General features: G+C 43.5%; 1 protein-coding gene across 1 annotated transcript in view; it reads right to left on the bottom strand.

Annotated features, from left to right (window-relative positions):
- Positions 1-20,607, bottom strand: part of LOC128663291 (threonine--tRNA ligase 2, cytoplasmic-like) — a 411,905-nt gene that overhangs the window by 184,012 nt on the left and 207,286 nt on the right. The window contains exon 6 of the mRNA XM_053717549.1: positions 12,987-13,104. Within this exon, the coding sequence (XP_053573524.1) occupies positions 12,987-13,104 (118 nt within the window). The remainder of the gene's footprint in view (positions 1-12,986; positions 13,105-20,607) is intronic.

Genomic DNA, 20,607 nt, shown 5'->3' on the forward strand with positions numbered 1-20,607 from the left:
ATGTCTTTGTTGATGTCTCTATGGGAAATATACATTTCACAAGGCAAAAATATTTTTTTTCCCTAAGAGAATAATCATCTTGAACTATTTTTTTAGTTAAGACTTGTAGCATAAAATGTTTTAGCTTTATGCTTTTTTTGTATATTTTTCAATGTAGGGCACACTGTTTAACATATTACTTCTTGGGATTTAAAAGGTGATGAAAAAACAGAATTTATGTTTACCTGATAAATTTCTTTCTCCAACGGTGTGTCCGGTCCACGGCGTCATCCTTACTTGTGGGATATTCTCTTCCCCAACAGGAAATGGCAAAGAGCCCAGCAAAGCTGGTCACATGATCCCTCCTAGGCTCCGCCTACCCCAGTCATTCGACCGACGTTAAGGAGGAATATTTGCATAGGAGAAACCATATGGTACCGTGGTGACTGTAGTTAAAGAAAATAAATTATCAGACCTGATTAAAAAAACCAGGGCGGGCCGTGGACCGGACACACCGTTGGAGAAAGAAATTTATCAGGTAAACATAAATTCTGTTTTCTCCAACATAGGTGTGTCCGGTCCACGGCGTCATCCTTACTTGTGGGAACCAATACCAAAGCTTTAGGACACGGATGAAGGGAGGGAGCAAATCAGGTCACCTAAATGGAAGGCACCACGGCTTGCAAAACCTTTCTCCCAAAAATAGCCTCAGAAGAAGCAAAAGTATCAAACTTGTAAAATTTGGTAAAAGTGTGCAGTGAAGACCAAGTCGCTGCCCTGCATATCTGATCAACAGAAGCCTCGTTCTTGAAGGCCCATGTGGAAGCCACAGCCCTAGTGGAATGAGCTGTGATTCTTTCGGGAGGCTGCCGTCCGGCAGTCTCGTAAGCCAATCTGATGATGCTTTTAATCCAAAAAGAGAGAGAGGTAGAAGTTGCTTTTTGACCTCTCCTTTTACCTGAATAAACAACAAACAAGGAAGATGTTTGTCTAAAATCCTTTGTAGCATCTAAATAGAATTTTAGAGCGCGAACAACATCCAAATTGTGCAACAAACGTTCCTTCTTTGAAACTGGTTTCGGACACAGAGAAGGTACGATAATCTCCTGGTTAATGTTTTTGTTAGAAACAACTTTTGGAAGAAAACCAGGTTTAGTACGTAAAACCACCTTATCTGCATGGAACACCAGATAAGGAGGAGAACACTGCAGAGCAGATAATTCTGAAACTCTTCTAGCAGAAGAAAACAGAATTTATGTTTACCTGATAAATTACTTTCTCCAACGGTGTGTCCGGTCCACGGCGTCATCCTTACTTGTGGGATATTCTCTTCCCCAACAGGAAATGGCAAAGAGCCCAGCAAAGCTGGTCACATGATCCCTCCTAGGCTCCGCCTACCCCAGTCATTCGACCGACGTTAAGGAGGAATATTTGCATAGGAGAAATCATATGGTACCGTGGTGACTGTAGTTAAAGAAAATAAAATATCAGACCTGATTAAAAAAACCAGGGCGGGCCGTGGACCGGACACACCGTTGGGAAAGTAATTTATCAGGTAAACATAAATTCTGTTTTCTCCAACATCGGTGTGTCCGGTCCACGGCGTCATCCTTACTTGTGGGAACCAATACCAAAGCTTTAGGACACGGATGAAGGGAGGGAGCAAATCAGGTCACCTAAATGGAAGGCACCACGGCTTGCAAAACCTTTCTCCCAAAAATAGCCTCAGAAGAAGCAAAAGTATCAAACTTGTAAAATTTGGTAAAAGTGTGCAGTGAAGACCAAGTCGCTGCCCTACATATCTGATCAACAGAAGCCTCGTTCTTGAAGGCCCATGTGGAAGCCACAGCCCTAGTGGAATGAGCTGTGATTCTTTCGGGAGGCTGCCGTCCGGCAGTCTCGTAAGCCAATCTGATGATGCTTTTAATCCAAAAAGAGAGAGAGGTAGAAGTTGCTTTTTGACCTCTCCTTTTACCGGAATAAACAACAAACAAGGAAGATGTTTGTCTAAAATCCTTTGTAGCATCTAAATAGAATTTTAGAGCGCGAACAACATCCAAATTGTGCAACAAACGTTCCTTCTTTGAAACTGGTTTCGGACACAGAGAAGGTACGATAATCTCCTGGTTAATGTTTTTGTTAGATACAACTTTCGGAAGAAAACCAGGTTTAGTACGCAAAACCACCTTATCTGCATGGAACACCAGATAAGGAGGAGAACACTGCAGAGCAGATAATTCTGAAACTCTTCTAGCAGAAGAAATTGCAACCAAAAACAAAACTTTCCAAGATAATAATTTAATATCAACGGAATGCAAGGGTTCAAACGGAACCCCCTGAAGAACTGAAAGAACTAAATTGAGACTCCAGGGAGGAGTCAAAGGTTTGTAAACAGGCTTGATTCTAACCAGAGCCTGAACAAAGGCTTGAACATCTGGCACAGCTGCCAGCTTTTTGTGAAGTAACACCGACAAGGCGGAAATCTGTCCCTTCAGGGAACTTGCAGATAATCCTTTTTCCAATCCTTCTTGAAGGAAGGATAGAATCCTAGGAATCTTAACCTTGTCCCAAGGGAATCCTTTAGATTCACACCAACAGATATATTTTTTCCAAATCTTGTGGTAAATCTTTCGAGTTACAGGCTTTCTGGCCTGAACAAGAGTATCGATAACAGAATCTGAGAATCCTCGCTTCGATAAAATCAAGCGTTCAATCTCCAAGCAGTCAGCTGGAGTGAAACCAGATTCGGATGTTCGAACGGACCCTGAACAAGAAGGTCTCGTCTCAAAGGTAGCTTCCAAGGTGGAGCCGATGACATATTCACCAGATCTGCATACCAAGTCCTGCGTGGCCACGCAGGAGCTATCAAGATCACCGACGCCCTCTCCTGATTGATCCTGGCTACCAGCCTGGGGATGAGAGGAAACGGCGGGAACACATAAGCTAGTTTGAAGGTCCAAGGTGCTACTAGTGCATCCACTAGAGCCGCCTTGGGATCCCTGGATCTGGACCCGTAGCAAGGAACTTTGAAGTTCTGACGAGAGGCCATTAGATCCATGTCTGGAATGCCCCACAGCTGAGTGACTTGGGCAAAGATTTCCGGATGGAGTTCCCACTCCCCCGGATGCAATGTCTGACGACTCAGAAAATCCGCTTCCCAATTTTCCACTCCTGGGATGTGGATAGCAGACAGGTGGCAGGAGTGAGACTCCGCCCATAGAATGATTTTGGTCACTTCTTCCATCGCTAGGGAACTCCTTGTTCCCCCCTGATGGTTGATGTACGCAACAGTCGTCATGTTGTCTGATTGAAACCGTATGAACTTGGTCCTCGCTAGCTGAGGCCAAGCCTTGAGAGCATTGAATATCGCTCTCAGTTCCAGAATATTTATCGGTAGAAGAGATTCTTCCCGAGACCAAAGACCCTGAGCTTTCAGGGATCCCCAGACCGCGCCCCAGCCCATCAGACTGGCGTCGGTCGTGACAATGACCCACTCTGGTCTGCGGAATGTCATCCCTTGTGACAGGTTGTCCAGGGACAGCCACCAACGGAGTGAGTCTCTGGTCCTTTGATTTACTTGTATCTTTGGAGACAAGTCTGTATAGTCCCCATCCCACTGACTGAGCATGCACAGTTGTAATGGTCTTAGATGAATGCGCGCAAAAGGAACTATGTCCATTGCCGCTACCATCAACCCGATCACTTCCATGCACTGAGCTATGGAAGGAAGAGGAACGGAATGAAGTATCCGACAAGAGTCTAGAAGTTTTGTTTTTCTGGCCTCTGTTAGAAAAATCCTCATTTCTAAGGAGTCTATAATTGTTCCCAAGAAGGGAACCCTTGTTGACGGGGATAGAGAACTCTTTTCCACGTTCACTTTCCAGCCGTGAGATCTGAGAAAGGCCAGGACGATGTCCGTGTGAGCCTTTGCTTGAGGAAGGGACGACGCTTGAATCAGAATGTCGTCCAGGTAAGGTACTACTGCAATGCCCCTTGGTCTTAGCACCGCTAGAAGGGACCCTAGTACCTTTGTGAAAATCCTTGGAGCAGTGGCTAATCCGAAAGGAAGCGCCACGAACTGGTAATGTTTGTCCAGGAATGCAAACCTTAGGAACCGATGATGTTCCTTGTGGATAGGAATATGTAGATACGCATCCTTTAAATCCACCGTGGTCATGAATTGACCTTCCTGGATGGAAGGAAGAATAGTTCGAATGGTTTCCATCTTGAACGATGGAACCTTGAGAAACTTGTTTAAGATCTTGAGATCTAAGATTGGTCTGAACGTTCCCTCTTTTTTGGGAACTATGAACAGATTGGAGTAGAACCCCATCCCTTGTTCTCTTAATGGAACAGGATGAATCACTCCCATTTTTAACAGGTCTTCTACACAATGTAAGAACGCCTGTCTTTTTATGTGGTCTGAAGACAACTGAGACCTGTGGAACCTCCCCCTTGGGGGAAGTCCCTTGAATTCCAGAAGATAACCCTGGGAGACTATTTCTAGCGCCCAAGGATCCAGAACATCTCTTGCCCAAGCCTGAGCGAAGAGAGAGAGTCTGCCCCCCACCAGATCCGGTCCCGGATCGGGGGCCAATATTTCATGCTGTCTTGGTAGCAGTGGCAGGTTTCTTGGCCTGCTTTCCCTTGTTCCAGCCTTGCATTGGTCTCCAAGCTGGCTTGGCTTGAGAAGTATTACCCTCTTGCTTAGAGGACGTAGCACTTTGGGCTGGTCCGTTTTTACGAAAGGGACGAAAATTAGGTCTATTTTTTGCCTTGAAAGGCCGATCCTGAGGAAGGGCGTGGCCCTTACCCCCAGTGATATCAGAGATAATCTCTTTCAAGTCAGGGCCAAACAGCGTTTTCCCCTTGAAAGGAATGTTTAGTAGCTTGTTCTTGGAAGACGCATCAGCCGACCAAGATTTCAACCAAAGCGCTCTGCGCGCCACAATAGCAAACCCAGAATTCTTAGCCGCTAACCTAGCCAATTGCAAAGTGGCGTCTAGGGTGAAAGAATTAGCCAATTTGAGAGCATTGATTCTGTCCATAATCTCCTCATAAGGAGGAGAATCACTATCGAGCGCCTTTATCAGTTCATCAAACCAGAAACATGCGGCTGTAGTGACAGGGACAATGCATGAAATTGGTTGTAGAAGGTAACCCTGCTGAACAAACATCTTTTTAAGCAAACCTTCTAATTTTTTATCCATAGGATCTTTGAAAGCACAACTATCCTCTATGGGTATAGTGGTGCGTTTATTTAAAGTAGAAACCGCTCCCTCGACCTTGGGGACTGTCTGCCATAAGTCCTTTCTGGGGTCGACCATAGGAAACAATTTTTTAAATATGGGGGGAGGGACGAAAGGAATACCGGGCCTTTCCCATTCTTTATTAACAATGTCCGCCACCCGCTTGGGTATAGGAAAAGCTTCTGGGAGCCCCGGCACCTCTAGGAACTTGTCCATTTTACATAGTTTCTCTGGGATGACCAACTTTTCACAATCATCCAGAGTGGATAATACCTCCTTAAGCAAAATGCGGAGATGTTCCAACTTAAATTTAAATGCAATCACATCAGGTTCAGCCTGTTGAGAAATGTTCCCTGAATCAGTAATTTCTCCCTCAGACAAAACCTCCCTGGCCCCCTCAGATTGGGTTAGGGGCCCTTCAGAGATATTAATATCAGCGTCGTCATGCTCTTCAGTAACTAGAACAGAGCAGCCACGCTTACGCTGACAAGGGTTCATTTTGGCTAAAATGTTTTTGACAGAATTATCCATTACAGCCGTTAATTGTTGCATAGTAAGGAGTATTGGCGCGCTAGATGTACTAGGGGCCTCCTGAGTGGGCAAGACTCGTGTAGACGAAGGAGGGAATGATGCAGTACCATGCTTACTCCCCTCACTTGAGGAATCATCTTGGGCATCATTGTCATTATCACATAAATCACATTTATTTAAATGAATAGGAATTCTGGCTTCCCCACATTCAGAACACAGTCTATCTGGTAGTTCAGACATGTTAAACAGGCATAAACTTGATAAGAAAGTACAAAAAACGTTTTAAAATAAAACCGTTACTGTCACTTTAAATTTTAAACTGAACACACTTTATTACTGCAATTGCGAAAAAACATGAAGGAATTGTTCAAAATTCACCAAATTTTCACCACAGTGTCTTAAAGCCTTAAAAGTATTGCACACCAAATTTGGAAGCTTTAACCCTTAAAATAACGGAACCGGAGCCGTTTTAAAACTTTAACCCCTTTACAGTCCCTGGTATCTGCTTTGCTGAGACCCAACCAAACCCAAAGGGGAATACGATACCAAATGACGCCTTCAGAAAGTCTTTTCTAAGTATCAGAGCTCCTCTCACATGCGACTGCATGCCATGCCTCTCAAAAACAAGTGCGCCACACCGGCGCGAAAATGAGGCTCTGCTTATGCTTTGGGAAAGCCCCTAAGAAATAAGGTGTCTAATACAGTGCCTGCCGATATTATTATATCAAAAATACCCAGATAAAATGATTCCTCAAGGCTAAATATGTGTTAATAATGAATCGATTTAGCCCAGAAACAGTCTACAGTCTTAATAAGCCCTTGTGAAGCCCTTGTGAAGCCCTTATTTACGATCGTAATAAACATGGCTTACCGGATCCCATAGGGAAAATGACAGCTTCCAGCATTACATCGTCTTGTTAGAATGTGTCATACCTCAAGCAGCAAGAGACTGCACACTGTTCCCCCAACTGAAGTTAATTGCTCTCAACAGTCCTGTGTGGAACAGCCATGGATTTTAGTTACGGTTGCTAAAATCATTTTCCTCATACAAACAGAAATCTTCATCTCTTTTCTGTTTCTGAGTAAATAGTACATACCAGCACTATTTCAAAATAACAAACTCTTGATTGAATAATAAAAACTACAGTTAAACACTAAAAAACTCTAAGCCATCTCCGTGGAGATGTTGCCTGTACAACGGCAAAGAGAATGACTGGGGTAGGCGGAGCCTAGGAGGGATCATGTGACCAGCTTTGCTGGGCTCTTTGCCATTTCCTGTTGGGGAAGAGAATATCCCACAAGTAAGGATGACGCCGTGGACCGGACACACCTATGTTGGAGAAATTGCAACTAAAAACAAAACTTTCCAAGATAATAACTTAATATCAACGGAATGTAAGGGTTCAAACGGAACCCCCTGAAGAACTGAAAGAACTAAATTGAGACACCAAGGAGGAGTCAAAGGTTTGTAAACAGGCTTGATTCTAACCAGAGCCTGAACAAAGGCTTGAACATCTGGCACAGCTGCCAGCTTTTTGTGAAGTAACACCGACAAGGCAGAAATCTGTCCCTTCAGGGAACTTGCAGATAATCCTTTTTCCAATCCTTCTTGAAGGAAGGATAGAATCCTAGGAATCTTAACCTTGTCCCAAGGGAATCCTTTAGATTCACACCAACAGATATATTTTTTCCAAATTTTGTGGTAAATCTTTCTAGTTACAGGCTTTCTGGCCTGAACAAGAGTATCGATAACAGAATCTGAGAATCCTCGCTTCGATAAAATCAAGCGTTCAATCTCCAAGCAGTCAGCTGGAGTGAAACCAGATTCGGATGTTCGAACGGACCCTGAACAAGAAGGTCTCGTCTCAAAGGTAGCTTCCAAGGTGGAGCCGATGACATATTCACCAGATCTGCATACCAAGTCCTGCGTGGCCACGCAGGAGCTATCAAGATCACCGACGCCCTCTCCTGATTGATCCTGGCTACCAGCCTGGGGATGAGAGGAAATGGCGGGAACACATAAGCTAGTTTGAAGGTCCAAGGTGCTACTAGTGCATCCACTAGAGCCGCCTTGGGATCCCTGGATCTGGCCCCGTAGCAAGGAACTTTGAAGTTCTGACGAGAGGCCATCAGATCCATGTCTGGAATGCCCCACAGGTGAGTGACTTGGGCAAAGATTTCCGGATGGAGTTCCCACTCCCCCGGATGCAATGTCTGACGACTCAGAAAATCCGCTTCCCAATTTTCCACTCCTGGGATGTGGATAGCAGACAGGTGGCAGGAGTGAGACTCCGCCCATAGAATGATTTTGGTCACTTCTTCCATCGCTAGGGAACTCCTTGTTCCCCCCTGATGGTTGATGTACGCAACAGTTGTCATGTTGTCTGATTGAAACCGTATGAACTTGGTCCTCGCTAGCTGAGGCCAAGCCTTGAGAGCATTGAATATCGCTCTCAGTTCCAGAATATTTATCGGTAGAAGAGATTCTTCCCGAGACCAAAGACCCTGAGCTTTCAGGGATCCCCAGACCGCGCCCCAGCCCATCAGACTGGCGTCGGTCGTGACAATGACCCACTCTGGTCTGCGGAATGTCATCCCTTGTGACAGGTTGTCCAGGGACAGCCACCAACGGAGTGAGTCTCTGGTCCTCTGATTTACTTGTATCTTCGGAGACAAGTCTGTATAGTCCCCATTCCACTGACTGAGCATGCACAGTTGTAATGGTCTTAGATGAATGCGCGCAAAAGGAACTATGTCCATTGCCGCTACCATCAACCCGATCACTTCCATGCACTGAGCTATGGAAGGAAGAGGAACGGAATGAAGTATCCGACAAGAGTCTAGAAGTTTTGTTTTTCTGACCTCTGTCAGAAAAATCCTCATTTCTAAGGAGTCTATAATTGTTCCCAAGAAGGGAACCCTTGTTGACGGGGATAGAGAACTCTTTTCCACGTTCACTTTCCATCCGTGAGATCTGAGAAAGGCCAGGACGATGTCCGTGTGAGCCTTTGCTTGAGGAAGGGACGACGCTTGAATCAGAATGTCGTCCAAGTAAGGTACTACCGCAACGCCCCTTGGTCGTAGCACAGCTAGAAGGGACCCTAGTACCTTTGTGAAAATCCTTGGAGCAGTGGCTAATCCGAAAGGAAGCGCCACGAACTGGTAATGTTTGTCCAGGAATGCGAACCTTAGGAACCGATGATGTTCCTTGTGGATAGGAATATGTAGATACGCATCCTTTAAATCCACCGTGGTCATGAATTGACCTTCCTGGATGGAAGGAAGAATAGTTCGAATGGTTTCCATCTTGAACGATGGAACCTTGAGAAACTTGTTTAAGATCTTGAGATCTAAGATTGGTCTGAACGTTCCCTCTTTTTTGGGAACTATGAACAGATTGGAGTAGAACCCCATCCCTTGTTCTCTTAATGGAACTGGATGAATCACTCCCATTTTTAACAGGTCTTCTACACAATGTAAGAACGCCTGTCTTTTTATGTGGTCTGAAGACAACTGAGACCTGTGGAACCTCCCCCTTGGGGGAAGTCCCTTGAATTCCAGAAGATAACCTTGGGAGACTATTTCTAGCGCCCAAGGATCCAGAACATCTCTTGCCCAAGCCTGAGCGAAGAGAGAGAGTCTGCCCCCCACCAGATCCGGTCCCGGATCGGGGGCCAACATTTCATGCTGTCTTGGTAGCAGTGGCAGGTTTCTTGGCCTGCTTTCCCTTGTTCCAGCCTTGCATTGGTCTCCAAGCTGGCTTGGCTTGAGAAGTATTACCCTCTTGCTTAGAGGACGTAGCACTTTGGGCTGGTCCGTTTTTACGAAAGGGACGAAAATTAGGTCTATTTTTTGCCTTGAAAGGCCGATCCTGAGGAAGGGCGTGGCCCTTACCCCCAGTGATATCAGAGATAATCTCTTTCAAGTCAGGGCCAAACAGCGTTTTCCCCTTGAAAGGAATGTTTAGTAGCTTGTTCTTGGAAGACGCATCAGCCGACCAAGATTTCAACCAAAGCGCTCTGCGCGCCACAATAGCAAACCCAGAATTCTTAGCCGCTAATCTAGCCAATTGCAAAGTGGCGTCTAGGGTGAAAGAATTAGCCAATTTGAGAGCATTGATTCTGTCCATAATCTCCTCATAAGGAGGAGAATCACTATCGAGCGTCTTTATCAGCTCATCGAACCAGAAACATGCGGCTGTAGCGACAGGGACAATGCATGAAATTGGTTGTAGAAGGTAACCCTGCTGAACAAACATCTTTTTAAGCAAACCTTCTAATTTTTTATCCATAGGATCTTTGAAAGCACAACTATCCTCTATGGGTATAGTGGTGCGTTTGTTTAAAGTGGAAACCGCTCCCTCGACCTTGGGGACTGTCTGCCATAAGTCCTTTCTGGGGTCGACCATAGGAAACAATTTTTTAAATATGGGGGGAGGGACGAAAGGAATACCGGGCCTTTCCCATTCTTTATTAACAATGTCCGCCACCCGCTTGGGTATAGGAAAAGCTTCTGGGAGCCCCGGCACCTCTAGGAACTTGTCCATTTTACATAGTTTCTCTGGGATGACCAACTTTTCACAATCATCCAGAGTGGGTAATACCTCCTTAAGCAGAATGCGGAGATGTTCCAACTTAAATTTAAATGCAATCACATCAGGTTCAGCCTGTTGAGAAATGTTCCCTGAATCAGTAATTTCTCCCTCAGACAAAACCTCCCTGGCCCCATCAGACTGGGTTAGGGGCCCTTCAGAGATATTAATATCAGCGTCGTCATGCTCTTCAGTATCTAAAACAGAGCAGCCACGCTTATGCTGACAAGGGTTCATTTTGGCTAAAATGTTTTTGACAGAATTATCCATTACAGCCGTTAATTGTTGCATAGTAAGGAGTATTGGCGCGCTAGATGTACTAGGGGCCTCCTGAGTGGGCAAGACTCGTGTAGACGAAGGAGGGAATGATGCAGTACCATGCTTACTCCCCTCACTTGAGGAATCATCTTGGGCATCATTGTCATTATCACATAAATCACATTTATTTAAATGAATAGGAATTCTGGCTTCCCCACATTCAGAACACAGTCTATCTGGTAGTTCAGACATGTTAAACAGGCATAAACTTGATAACAAAGTACAAAAACGTTTTAAAATAAAACCGTTACTGTCACTTTAAATTTTAAACTGAACACACTTTATTACTGCAATTGCGAAAAAACATGAAGGAATTGTTCAAAATTCACCAAATTTTCACCACAGTGTCTTAAAGCCTTAAAAGTATTGCACACCAAATTTGGAAGCTTTAACCCTCAAAATAACGGAACCGGAGCCGTTTTAAACTTTAACCCCTTTACAGTCCCTGGTATCTGCTTTGCTGAGACCCAACCAAGCCCAAAGGGGAATACGATACCAAATGACGCCTTCAGAAAGTCTTTTCTAAGTATCAGAGCTCCTCTCACATGCGACTGCATGCCATGCCTCTCAAAAACAAGTGCGCCACACCGGCGCGAAAATGAGGCTCTGCTTAAGCTTTGGGAAAGCCCCTAAGGAATAAGGTGTCTAATACAGTGCCTGCCGATATTATTATATCAAAATACCCAGATAAAATGATTCCTCAAGGCTAAATATGTGTTAATAATGAATCGATTTAGCCCAGAAACAGTCTACAGTCTTAATAAGCCCTTGTGAAGCCCTTATTTATGATCGTAATAAACATGGCTTACCGGATCCCATAGGGAAAATGACAGCTTCCAGCATTACATCGTCTTGTTAGAATGTGTCATACCTCAAGCAGCAAGAGACTGCACACTGTTCCCCCAACTGAAGTTAATTGCTCTCAACAGTCCTGTGTGGAACAGCCATGGATTTTAGTTACGGTTGCTAAAATCATTTTCCTCATACAAACAGAAATCTTCATCTCTTTTCTGTTTCTGAGTAAATAGTACATACCAGCACTATTTCAAAATAACAAACTCTTGATTGAATAATAAAAACTACAGTTAAACACTAAAAAACTCTAAGCCATCTCCGTGGAGATGTTGCCTGTACAACGGCAAAGAGAATGACTGGGGTAGGCGGAGCCTAGGAGGGATCATGTGACCAGCTTTGCTGGGCTCTTTGCCATTTCCTGTTGGGGAAGAGAATATCCCACAAGTAAGGATGACGCCGTGGACCGGACACACCTATGTTGGAGAAAATAAAATAATGTAACAATAAAAATATTGCAACCATTTGTTAAATCTAGAAGGTAATTTTCATGGGCAACAGTAATTATTATTTCTCTTAAAGGGCCAGTGAAGGAAGTTCCAGTGGCAGGTGGTGGTCTTTTTACTACATGCCACTTTTATTATATCCTGGGCACCTGTAGGCGCTTGGGTATTCTGCTGTTGCTCATGTGTCCTGGCTGTAAAGTTAAAGCTTTAGGCAGAGAATGTACCCAAGGAAAATGTACACAGTCACCCATATACTTTTCATAATATGGAAAAACTTGTAGCCTAGTTCTGCAGTCAAGTTTTGGTTTTAGCAAGAACTCACCCATGTGTCCTTTCATTAGTGTACAACAGGCCACAAACAAGTAAATATAGTTCAGTTGGGTAACCAGACCCAGGAAAAACTCATCATTGGAGTAAACTGGAGAAAATGGCTGCATGAACACATCATAATTATTCAGCATTTTTGGGATAATCTCTCTGGGTTCTTATTTTATTCTGGATGCTACATCTGTTTTTTATTTAAGTTTTTTATTTATTCAATTTGGCCCTTGGTCACCTACCAACTATTACTTCTGACATCATTCTTGTCATCAGTCCCATCAGCCTCCATACCTCCACCCACTCTGGGAAAGTCTTTCTTCCCTTCAAATATTCCCATAGACTGAAACTGGGTTTCAAACCAGCCAACTGAACAACTTACTTCCCATTAAAAATAAGTTGTATTTAATTTATAAAATAGTATAATCCATGTCATTTCTGTAGTTATCCAATACTTTTATGAGCTACCCGCAAATACAATTACAATTAGCTTACCAAAACACAATGCAATCACCTGACAAATTGCTGTACTCTAAATAAATGTAAAGTGACACTGTTTTTTCCCAGTTACTTGAAACCCATGAATTACTGCAGTTTAATGGCCCTATGAGAATATTGGATTAACTTTCACATTGTGGCTACAATTAGCTAAAAATCAAACCGGTCTCATTAAGCAAGATATCTCAGTTTTAGCAACATTACCTTAAACATTTCTAACAGAAGCTTTTTGCTGACTTCCAATCTTTCAAAGGGTTGTTTCTCCTTCATTATGGTCTTGCACATGGTCTCTAATGCTGGGAAATCATTGCTGGATACACCTCTTAAGAGAAAACAACACACCAAATCTTAACTTAAAAACAGTCTAAAAGAATCACCACCTATAATTCACGTAATACAAAAATACTAACTAAATAAGAGGGAACATAGCATTAACAATAACTAAGGTTTCATTTGGTTCCACATTGTTTTGATTTGGATTAATAATGGTAATATAAAATTATTAGATAAATGGAAATCTAATATTTGACATATGAGGTTGGCTATACCCCACCAGATATGCTCAGCCTGCTAAGGCACTGTGGCTGAGCTCTGTAGCAACCCAAGAGTTGCAGGTTCGATCCCCGGCGAGGTCCACTCAGCCTTTCATCCTTCCAAGGTCGATAAAATGAGCAGCGCCTTGAGACCCTTACGGGTGATTAGATGCGGTTTACAAGTACCCAATACATACATACATACCTCTAGTAGTTATTACAAACTTAATAAAGGGATAGGAAAGTCAAAATTAAACTTGCATGATTCAGATAGGGCATGTCACTTAAAGACACTTTTAAATTAACTTCTATTTTCAAATATGCTTCATTCTCTTGGTATCCCTTGTTGAAAAATAATATGCATTTAATGGATCTTTTTTTAATTTTGTTCAATTGATCTATAATTATTCCCGGGCTTCTATTTTAGTTAATGGATTCCCTATTTCTTATATCCCTCTTCAAAAAGGGACTAGACAGGGGTGCCCTATATCACCTTTTCTATTTAACTTCGCAATTGAACCTTTGGCAATTCTCCTTAGAAAAGATCTAGAAGAAATATCAATAGGACAAACTAAAATTAAGCTTGCCCTGTATGCAGACGATTTGCTGATTTTTCTCCAAGATAAAAAAAAAAAGTATTCCAATTATCCTACAAATTTTGGATGACTTCGGCTCCTTTTCTGGGTACAGGATCAACCGTATTAATTCGGAAATATTATGGCTTTATAAACACAAAGATAGCTTACAAAAGATTCCTTTCTCAGAGGTGAGCAACTACATTAGATATCTTGGTATTAAAATTAGCAAGAATCCAAATGAATGGTATATGTTGAATTATGCACCCCTGTGGGCAGAAATTAAAAAGGATTTGTCTAACTGGTCAAGGTTTCCTCTCTCCTTGTCAGGTAAAGTTAAGCTAATAAAAATGATATTTCCAAAAATTCTCTATTTAATTCAAAGCATCCCCTTATTTATCATTAAAAATACTATACATTTTCAGACAGATTTGCTTAGAATTTATATGGAACAAAAAAAGGAAAGTGCTGGCCTTTAATAGGCTAACACTTCCTAGAGACAAAGGTGGACTGGCTCTCCCTGACTTAGAAGTATACAATTTGGTCTGCATAGGGAAGTTAGCTCTTGATTGGATCACAGATTCTGATTATTATACGCCCCTGTTTATAGACCAACAAATTGCTAAACCCTACTCTTTTAAAGTATTACTACATCTTAACAAGAATAATCTCCCAGAAAAAAAATTAAAATATGCAATTGTCTGGGGATTGACTCCTCCTTTTCTAAATTCCTGCCTATTGTGGGAAATTCAGAATTTCCTTATGCTCTTAATTCTAGAATTTCTAAAAGTTTGAAAGGGAAGGGCCTGATATATATGTCACAAGTGCAAGATGTAAAACTTTTATTGATTTACAAAGGGAATTTAATATACCAAATAAGGAATTCTTAGTTTATTTGCAAATACGTCTCTATTTATCCGAAATATCCAGAGATTACTCTAATAGTTATCTGATTGAATTTATTATTAACTTATACAGGTCTGGGGAAAAGTCTATTTCTATTGTGTATAAAATGCAATCTACCTGCAGCGGACATATATCATTATTTTTGGAAATGTCCTAAAATTCAAAAATTTTGGAATAAAATCAATTTCTGGTTTGGAAAATTGAGCAAACAGTCCTTCAAGATACATGAGGAACATATATTCTTACTATCTAGTTGTCAAAATAAAAAAAAAATAACAATAATTTTCTTAGTATTTTAATTTTAACAGGAAGAAATTTGATTTTGAAACAATGGATTTCCAAGAAAAGTCCTCAATTAGGGGAATTTAAACAATTACTAGAAAACCAGATGACCCTTGATCAATATGATACTGCCATTGATTCTGAAAATCAAATTAGATTTTTTTTCTCTAAATGGTTGCCACTGATTCACAAATTCAAATCAGGTTTCCTTTTCGAGGTTCGATTTTCCTAGAGGAGGCAATGCTGAGAGGAAACTTACCTAGCTTGTATGATCAGGGGGAGGAAGAGAGGAGAGTTGTTTAGCATCTTTTTTTTTTTTTTTTTTTGCTTTGTTTATTTGTTCCGTTTTGTGTTGTCAGGTCTGTTTTTCGAATTTAAAAAATATTCTAGTAGTGTATCTTGATGTAGAGTGTAAATGTTTAAATTTTTCATTTATTTGTAACTCAGGATTCATATCTTTACCTCTACTGTATTATAACTAAAAACATAAATTATGCTTACCTGATAATTTCATTTCCATCTGTGGGAGGAGAGTCCACTGCTTCATTCATTACTTGTGGGAAATAAGAACCTGGCCACTAGGAGGAGGCAAAGACACCCCAGCCAAAGGCTTAAATACCTCCCCAACTCCCCTCATCCCCCAGTCATTCTGCCAAGGAAACAAGGAACAGTAGAAGAAATATCAGGATATAAATGGTGCCAGAAGAATAATATTAAATTTAGGTCCGCCCACCGGAGCAAACAGGCTGGAGCAGTGGACTCTCCTCCCAAAGATGGAAATTAAATTATCAGGTAAGCATAATTTATGTTTTCCATCTTAATGGGAGGAGAGTCTACTGCTTCATTCATTACTTGTGGGAACAAATACCCAAGCACTAGAGGACAATGAATGAACAAAAATGGGAGGGAAAAGGAGGCAGACCCTAAACTAAGGGCACCACAGCCTGCAGAACCTTTCTCCCAAAAACAGCTTCCGTCGAAGCAAAAACATCAAATTTGTAAAACTTTTTAAATGTATATAAGGAGGACCAAGTAGCTGCCTTACAAATCTGCTCCACAGAGGCCTCGTTCTTAAAGACCCAAGAAGAGGCCACAGCTCTAGCTGAGTGAGCCGTAATCCTCTGAGGAGGCTTATGTCCCGCTGTCTCATAGGCCAAATGGATAACGCTCCTCAACCAAAAAGACAGAGAAGTGGAATAGGCCCTCTGCCCCCTACGCTTCCCTGAATACACCACAGGGCCTGAAGATAAAACTCCAAGTCTCGAACCACATCCAAGTTATGCAGTAACCTTTCCTTAGGCGAAGAAGGGTTAGGACACAAAGAAGGAACTATTATCTCCTGATTGATGTTAAGATCTGACACCACCTTGGAAAGTAATCCCAACCCAGTGCGAAGTACAGCCTTATCAGCATGAAATACCAGGTAAGGGGGTTCAGATTGCAAGGCTGCTAACTCAGAGACTCTGCAAGCTGATGAAAAAGCCAGAAGAAATCGAACCTTCCAGGAAAGAATCTTAATGTCAAGCCCATTCATAGGCTCAAACGGAGCCCTCTGCAAAACCTTAAGAACCAAGTTTAAGCTCCAAGGAGGAGCAGAATTTCTAAAGACAAAGCCTGAACAAAGGACTGAATATCAGGAAGCTCCGCTAGCTTCTTGTGTAACAGCACCGATAACGCCGAAATCTGTCCCTTTAAGAAACTGGCAGCAAGACCTTTATCCAGTCCATCCTGGAGAAAGGCCAGAATCTTGTATACCCTAACCTTGTGCCATGGATATCCACGTTCTTCACACCAGGATAAGTAGGTCATTCACAACTTATTATAGATGCAACGAGTGACCAGCTTCGTGGCCTGGATGAGAGTATCAATTACTCTCTCAGAAAAACCTCTCTTGGCCAAGACTAGGCATTCAATCTCCACGCAGTCAGCCTCAGATAATCAAGATTTGGGTGTAGAAAGGGACCCTGAACCAGCAGATCTCTGCGACAGGGCAACCTCCAAGGAGGAGACGATGACATCCCCACCAGATCTGCAAACCACGTCCTCCGCGGACACAATGGAGCAATCAGAATGGTCGAAGCTTGCTCCTGTTTGATGCAGGCCACCACTCGGGGAAGAAGAAGTCAAAAATTTAAATTAGGTTGAATTCCCAAGGCACCGCTAAGGCATCTATCAGCTCTGCCTGTGGGTCCCTGGACCGCGACCCGTATCTGGGTAGCTTGAAGTTGAGTCTGGACGCCATGAGGTCTATCTCCGGCGTCCCCCATCTGATGCAGATCTCCGCAAACACCTCAGGATGGAGAGACCATTCCCCCGGATGAAATGATTGTCTGCTGAGAAAATCCGCTTCCCAGTTGTCCACACCCGGTATGTGGATTGCTGAGTGCGAACAATTGTGAGTCTAAGTTTAAGTAAGCCACCGAGGTAATGTTGTCCGAATGGAATCTGATAAATTGAAACGACCCCAGGTGGGGCCAAGCCCTCAGAGCGCTGAATATCGCTCAAAGTTCCAGAATACTGCCCTGTGCCCTCCTAGCTCCCCACCCTGATAGACGCGTCCGTGGTCACAATCTCCCAGGATGGCCTCAAGAAGGATGTCCCCTGGGCCAGCTCTCCCGGACGGATCCACCGAGAGAGGGATTCCCTCACTCGGTTGTGCAGAGAGCTCTGTTGGGATAGATCTGAGTGATCACCTTTCCATTGTCTCAACATGCATAACTGAAGAGGTCTGAGATGGAACATGGTGAATGGAATGACATCTATGCTGGATACCATGAACCCAATCACCTCCATACACTTGGCCACAGATGGCCTTGAGGAGGTCTGAAGGGCCAGACAGCTGGACGCAATCTTGGAACGTCTCTGATCTGTCAAGAATATCTTCATCGATATGGAATCTATTATCGTACCCAGAAACTCCATTCTGTTGCTGGGAACCAGAGAACTTTTTCCTTTGTTTATCTTTCATCCATGGGATCGAAGGATAAGAAGAAGAAGAACCCTCGATTGGTCCTCCACAAGAGTGCCGGACGGAGCCTGGAGCAGAATATCATCCAGATAAGGAGCCACCGCAATACCTCTGGCTCTCGCTACCGAGAGCAGCGCCCCCAGAACCTTTGTAAAGACTCTTGGGGCAGTCACCAGACTGAACGGTAGGGCCACACAACTGGAAGTGTTAGTCCATTAACGCGAATCTTAGGAACCTGACGTGGTCCTTGTGGATTGGCACGTGAAGGTAGTCATCCTTCAAGTCTATTGTCTTCATAAATTGCCTCTCTTGAACTAGGGGCAGATTCAATCTGACCGTCTCCATTTTGAACGATGGGACTGACAGAAACTCTTAGGTCCAGAATTTGGCGGAACGTGCCCTCCTTCTTTGGGAACATGAAAAAAAGGTTTGATTAGTACCCTAGACCCCTTTCTGCTAGAGGTACAGGAACGATTACTCCAAGAGATGAGAGATCCCTCACGCACTCTAGAAAGGCGTCTCTCTTCTCTGGTCTTGAGGATAGGTTTGACAGGAGGAATCTGCCCCTGTAACCCTGGGTGATAACCTTAAGAACCGAAGGATCCTGTACGTCACTTATCTAAGCCTCTGCGAACAGAGATAGTCTGCCCCCTATACGATCCAACGACGGGATCAGGGGCCGCCCCTTCATACCGACTTTGTCTCGGCAGGCTTCTTGCTCTGCTTGGACTTGTTCCAAGATTGAGCTGGCTTCCAAGATCCCTTGAACTGTTTGGCCTTCACAGCAGGCTGCTGGCGCTGAGACTTGCCTGAACGAAAGGGACGAAAAGTAGAGCCCTTAGGCTTATTCTTCTTATCCTGCGGAAGGAAAGCACCCTTGCCTCCCGTGACTGTGGATATTATAGAGTCCAGGCCTGGACCAAAGAGAACTTTCCCTTGAAACGGGAGGGATAGTAATCTCGACTTGGAAGTTATGTCAGCCGACCACGACTTTAACCACAGCGCCCTACGAGCTAGAACAGAGAAACCTGATGTCTTGGCATTCAGGCGAATGACCTGCATGTTTGCATCACAGAAAAGAATTAGCTACCCTTAAGACCTTAATCTTTTCCTGTATCTCCTATGAGGGGAGTCTCCACCTCGACCATAGCAGACGGTGCATCACACCAGTAGGTAGCCACTCCCGCCACCGCATCGATTGCAGCTGCAGGTTGGAAAACCCAGCCCGTAAGTTGAAACATCTTTCTCAACATGGACTCTAACTTTTTATCCATGGGCTCCTTGAACGACGAACTATCCTCGAGGGGATTAGTCGTACGCTTAGCGAGCGTGGTGATAGCTCTATCCACCCTAGGAATGAACCCCCCATAGCTCGAGCTGAGAATCCGTAATGGGGAACAACTTCTTAAAAGAGGTAGAAGGAGAAAAGGACGAGCCCAGTTTATCCTACTCCTTCTTAATAATAGTAGCCATCGTCATGGGCACTGGGAAGGTCTGAGGCACCACCCTGTCCTTGTAATCCCTATCTAGTTTAGGGATCAAAGGTTCTTCTGGAAGTTTCGGTTCTGGGACCTCCAACGTAGCAAGTACTTCTTTCAGTAAAAGGCGCAAATGCTCCATTTGAGGAATCCTCATCATCAGATAATCTCTCAGGCTGAGAGACATCCAATGGAGTAGATGACCCCTGGGACAGAAGGCTAGGTTTTTACCTTAGCTTGCGCTTCGCAGGGCGTGGTAGGACATGGAAGGTCGCAGAAACCGCTTCTTGCAACTTGGCAGCGAAATCTGGCGGCAACGAGGCTCCTCCCGCGGGAGAATCAGTAGGGCCTTGGGGAGCTACATGTGTAATCAGAGATGAATGTTGGGAATGCACCTCGCGGGACGAAGAACCCTCAGAGGTGCACGGCTCAGTAGTACTAAATATCTTATTCTTTTTAGTTATTGCAATCTTATCAAAGCATGTGGAACACAGTTGAGCAGACAGATCAACCTGTACCTCTTCACAATAAACACAGGTATTAGATTTAATTAAAGAGGGAGTATCCTTTAACATATCAGAGTCCTCAATAGCTTACGCCTTTAATTCGGACTAGATAGATTAAATGGCACCTTTATACACCAATGGCCAGGGCACTCACCACCTCCTATGACCCGGACCACAGAGAAACCGTTACGTCTCCCGCAATTGCCGATCAGGAAAGAGGAAGAGTCCACAGCCGTTCACATGGAATGCCATGCAGGACCGCCCCTGCACTATAGAAAAAAATGCGCCAAAAGAAGGCCACGACGATCTTATGCCTTACTGTTCACACATTGCTAGAGCCTCATCTCACACATGACATAGCATCAAACACAATAAAATATTATGCATAAATCCCCCCTGTTCAATAATCCCCTTTCCAGGGATATTAACCCATGATTCTATGCAGATAAAAGGAGACACACTGTGACCCTGTCTTTTTGCGTTATCATGTGTGTATAAAATGCAACGATCTTACCAGAATCTATGTTGTGGAACAGGAACATGGCCCTTCATGTGTGACAGGTTAGTAGCATCGCTC

This window comes from Bombina bombina, chromosome 6, assembly GCF_027579735.1.
Source record: "Bombina bombina isolate aBomBom1 chromosome 6, aBomBom1.pri, whole genome shotgun sequence".
Classification (NCBI taxonomy): Eukaryota; Metazoa; Chordata; class Amphibia; order Anura; family Bombinatoridae; genus Bombina; species Bombina bombina.